This window comes from Coregonus lavaretus, assembly GCF_964263955.1.
Source record: "Coregonus lavaretus genome assembly, chromosome: 11".
Classification (NCBI taxonomy): Eukaryota; Metazoa; Chordata; class Actinopteri; order Salmoniformes; family Salmonidae; genus Coregonus; species Coregonus lavaretus.
The window spans coordinates 9,042,550-9,047,621 of NC_139998.1; the positions used below are offsets into that span (position 1 = coordinate 9,042,550).

The 5,072-nt window shown below is 43.8% G+C and overlaps 1 protein-coding gene across 1 annotated transcript in view; it reads right to left on the minus strand.

Moving 5' to 3' along the window:
* The window catches only part of LOC311137454 (kinesin-like protein KIF21A), a 62,651-nt gene extending 58,179 nt beyond the window's left edge, over positions 1-4,472 (minus strand). Inside the window, exon 1 of the mRNA XM_084171967.1 lies at positions 4,045-4,472. Coding sequence (XP_084028093.1) covers positions 4,045-4,088 — 44 coding nt within the window. The 5' untranslated portion in view covers positions 4,089-4,472. The remainder of the gene's footprint in view (positions 1-4,044) is intronic.
* Positions 4,473-5,072: the final 600 nt, after the last annotated feature.

Below are 5,072 nucleotides of genomic sequence, written 5' to 3' on the forward strand. Positions count from 1 at the left end.
GCATGGGTGGTGGTGTACACATGCCAAACAATATACTGTATAATTACCCTAAATTTGTTTTGCTTGCATTCTAAGCACAATCCAACAACAGTAGGAGGGTCTCATTCTGTGCCATAAACATGTCCAGATTTAGGTCAGGCGGCTCCGCAATCGCAGGGTTTTCCTGTTCGGTGGATGCGTCTGGGACTGGCAGAATGTGCTGACTCCTCAGAGGTCATGATATAGATAACTGAGGTCTTCCGGAAATAAATGCAGTGGTGGGAGACAGTCTATTTTGGGGCAAGTTCAGTTTAAGTGTAGGCTATGTGCTGCCTCGGAAAGGAATAGCCTTCAGTCCAGAAAGAGGGTCATCATATACTAAAGAGGTAAGACTTCACAGAGTTTCACTTCAGTTACAGGAAATTTGAACTTAAGGAAAGGACTATAATTAGGCCTACATTACATATCAAAACTATAGGACTGGACTATATCATGTGCCCCACAAACCAGCATACTCATACTGCTAATGCTACACCAGAAACAATTCAACTTAGTGGTCTTATTCAAAGATACCAGGACTGAGGTATTTACTGTGGGTGAGGGGAGTGACACAATGTACCCACCCACCCACACACACATCTGTCCAGATACACTACATGACCAAAATATATGCTCATCAAACATCTCATTCCAAAATCATGGGCATTAATATGGAGATGGTCCCCCCTTTGCTGCTATAATAGCCTCCACTCTTCTGGGAAGGCTTTCCACTAGATGATGGAACATGCTGCGGGGACTTGCTTCCATTCAGCCATTAGAGCATTAGTGAGGTCGGGCACTGATGTTGGGTGATTAGGCCCGCAGTCGGCGTTCCAATTCATCCCAAAGGTGTTCGATGGGGTTGAGGTCAGGGCTCTGTGCAGGCCAGTCAAGTTCTTCCACACCAACCTCAACAAACCATTTCTGTATGGACTTCGCTTTGTGCACGGGGGCATTGTCATGCTGAAACAGGAAAGGTTCTTCCCCAAACTGTAGCCACAAAGTTGGAAGCACAGAATCGTCTAGAATGTAATTGTATGCTCTAGCATTAAGATTTCCCTTAACTGGAACTAAGGGGCCTAGCACGGACCAAGAAAAAAAGCCCCAGACCATTAATCCTCCTCCACCAAACTTTACAGTTGGCACTATACATCCGGGCAGGTAGCGTTTTCCTGCCATCCGCCAAACCCAGATTCGTCTGTCGGACTACCAGATGGTGAAGCGTGATTCATCACTCCAGAGAACGTGCTTCCACTGCTCCATAGTCCAATGGCGTCAAGCTTTACACCACTCCTGCCGACTTAGGCTTGTGTTCGGCTGCTCGGCCATGGAAACCCATTTCATTAAGCTACCGACTAACAGTTATTGTGCTGACGTTGCTTCCAGAGGCCGTTTGGAACTCGGTAGTTAGTGTTGCAACCGAGGACAGACGATTGTTACGCGCTACGCGCTTCAACACTTGGCGATCCTGTTCTGTGAGCTTGTGTGGCCTACCACTTCGCGGCCAAGCCGTTGTTGCTTCTAGACGTTTCCACTTTACAATAACAGCACTTACAGTTGACCGGGGCAGCTCTAGCAGGGCAGAAATTTGATGAACTGACTTGTTGGAAAGGTGGCATCCAATGACGGTGCCACAATGTAAGTCACTGAGCTCTTCAGTAAGGCCATTCTACTGCCAATGTGTGTCTATGGAGATTGCATGGCTGTGTGCTCAATTTTATACACCTGACAGCAACGGGTGTGGCTGAAATAGCCAAATCCACTAATTTGAAGGGATGTCCACATACTTTTGTATATATAGTGTGCATAATGTGTAAAAACAAGTTGTCCTGATTTTCTTGACTTACATTTTTTACACTGAAACTGCCCTGTACTGCCACAGCAACTATAGGCTAATATTGGTAGAAAGGAAATACAAAAGACAGACTGATGTTCTGTGTAGCAGAGCCAACAGTGCATTACTGGCTTGATGTGGCTGTTATCATAGGTCATGCTTATTTGGTGTGTGTGAACAGGCTTATCCAGAAGTCATTACATGTTAATAAGGATCAACAGAAAGCCAGTTATTCTGGTAGTCAACACCGTTCTTACAAATGAATGGAACACACATGCACACACACACACTGACAAAACACACATGCACACATACAGGCACGCACAAACACATTCAAATAAGACGGTACTGTACACACCGGTACACACACACTCCCACGTCTCTCATCACCTTGACTGAAGGACCCCTGACATTAGGCTGTGTGTAGTTTATGTACTTAACATTTAAATAATTACCTTATCTGGCTGGTTCAACAAGTACCTCTCCACCTCAACTCCTCCCCTCATTCCAACGATGTGTTAACAACCATTAAAACTTGTCCTGGCTCCCTATTTATGCACACACACTCTCACACACATGCACACACACTCTCACACACATGCACACACACACACGCACTCTGTATAATCACAAACACTCCCCATAAGTAAAGGTTGGAGCGCACATGTGTTGGTTGACCCCAGTTCAATGGGAGTATGTTAGCAGCTTGTAAGCAGGCCAGCACCAAGGGAGGTCAAAGTCTTGTTAAATAGGATAATTGTGTGTCTTAGGTGGTCTAGCATTTAGTGCCAGTTCCCTACCAGCACAATTGCATGGGTTTAAATCCGTCCCACTGCCCTGCTTGCTGGGACTCTTCCTATCTTTCCATTGTATCCCTCTATTACTATCTGTTTAATAAACAAAAGTCAGAAAATACGGAAGACTTATACCAATAATAGGAGACTCATATGTACACATGCACGTACACCTACACACACGATGGAGACTGGGTCAAAAGATTTCCGATGGCTAGTTACTATGGAGACCCTGGTCCTAAAGTACCATAGAGTTAACAGTATCAGTCAGCTGCTTGTGTCAGCCATTATTAACACTAATTTACAGTGTGTGTGTGTGTGTGTGTGTGTGTGAGTGTGAGAAAGAGACGGAGACGGACACACAAAGCGAAAGAGAGGCTGGTTTATATTTGTGCCAAGTGCCTCATTGTGCCACTAGATATTTCTGTCAGTGTGCCACCTCAGCATGTATCCTCCTAGTTGGGAGCGGCCCTTATTCAGCAACAACACATTAGATTTGTGATGACACATTAATTCAACAGTCTTTATGTGAAAAAGACAAGCCTGCCTAGGGGACTAACAAAGGATTTTAGGATCCTAAGATGAACACATTTTATAGCCTAATGTATGAACAAAATAATGTATTCTTTACTGAACTCTTTCTGTAGGCTTATGAGCTCAAGAAGGCCATTGCAATGTTTTCTTCACTGTAAACAAAGAATCAATTTCATAGAAAGTTAGAGCTCTCTAGCCTAGTAAACGGTTGGATGTCTATTCCTTGAAGACTGTCACTAAAAGCTCCTTTCATTGATCAACTATCACTCAACTGTCTTCTTTTTGAAAGGATGACCGAGACTTCGGCACGGGGCCAAAGAGCTATAAATGCCAGATCTGTCTTTCCAACAGTTCAGCCGTTACAAAACAAGGATGATTTCATCCATTACCTGGCCGGTGGGTGAGGAAATTGTGCGATGGGACCTGCCATCTGTGCACCTTGCAGTTTTATTTTTTTGGGCGTGTGATGATGCTGCGTCATGCATGGATACAGTGTAGGCCCTAACACATTTCTTTAGTAATTCTGTGTCACGCGACACGGTAGCCTAGAGATTGTGGTTTATGTAAACTATCAACCGCAAATTCCTAAATTCATATTGTCCTACGCACAATAGATGCAGTGGTTTGAAGTAGCCTATAGTCTGTGTCCTCAAAGACCATAAAATCATATGGCAACAGATTTGACATCAAAATATAGACCTGTTGGTTACAAATGTATCACAATGTTACTATGAAATCATAAGGCGCCTTGAGTGGCAACTGTGGCAAAATATGATGCAAGGCCTGAGATTAATCTATGTAACTATGCCTACAGTTGCATCTATGCAAATGCTAAACAATTACATGTAGGGCTTGAAGACTTACCTCAAAGCCACCCGGACTGAGCTTTCGTCCTGTCCCATCGACATGATTCCACAGTCGAGTGATTATCGATTGATAGAAAAACAAAAACGAGTGTAGTTTATCTATCCGTTTCTTTTCATCCGACAAACTGGATGGAGAGGAGTGCGCAGCTCCCGGTAGCAAGTTGTCTGAGCAACAGAGCAGCTCACCTCGACTTCACTTCAGCCATATTTCAGATTAATATAAGAATAATAGAGATTTTCAATAAACTACTGCGCCTGGTCGGTGCCCCCTTGCATTTCCAGTTAGAATGCATTCTTTGGCGGCATTCTGTTCGAGTGGCAAGGCTGTTGCGTTTAGTCCAGTCGCTTTTGCGCCTCGCCTGCATTCAGGCTCTTTGGTTGGGAGAGGGACACACGCCTCCCGCATACACCGATTCAGCTCGAGTCGCAATGCATCACTAAACCACGCCTTCTTCGACGTGCACTGTCTGTGAAGGTTGAGAGTTGACATCAGAATCGGTAAAAGACAAATTGGTAAAACCGCGAGATCTAGTTGCATTTTAGAAGAATTTAGAAGAAATGTAGTGAGTGACTTCATGCCAGTTGTAACCTTGGAATATCATCCTGACAAATTATTAGTCTATTTTCCATGAGGACCATGATGCTGGTTGTTATCAGTCAGATCATCAAATCTACCTAAAAAATAATGAAAAACTAAGACTAGGCTTCTACTGACTGCATCATAGAATGGAATAGATTTATTTGACCATTTGGTTTGAACATAATTCGTTTTCCCCCAACACACCCACACTTATACTGTAGGCTACACACAACCACAGGGTTTAGAGACACACAGCAGTTGGTAGGTAATAGGGTCCATGTTTTTGGAACTCTATAGTAATCGAATAAGTGCCCTTTCATTTTATTCTAGCTTATGAGATGCTTGTGGCTATTTTGGTGTACCTCTGAGGATTTAATGTGACTTACTTGACTTACTCTGTTTGGGGCAAGTTTTTCCAGGTCACACCAGTTGCATTGAGCAGTTTA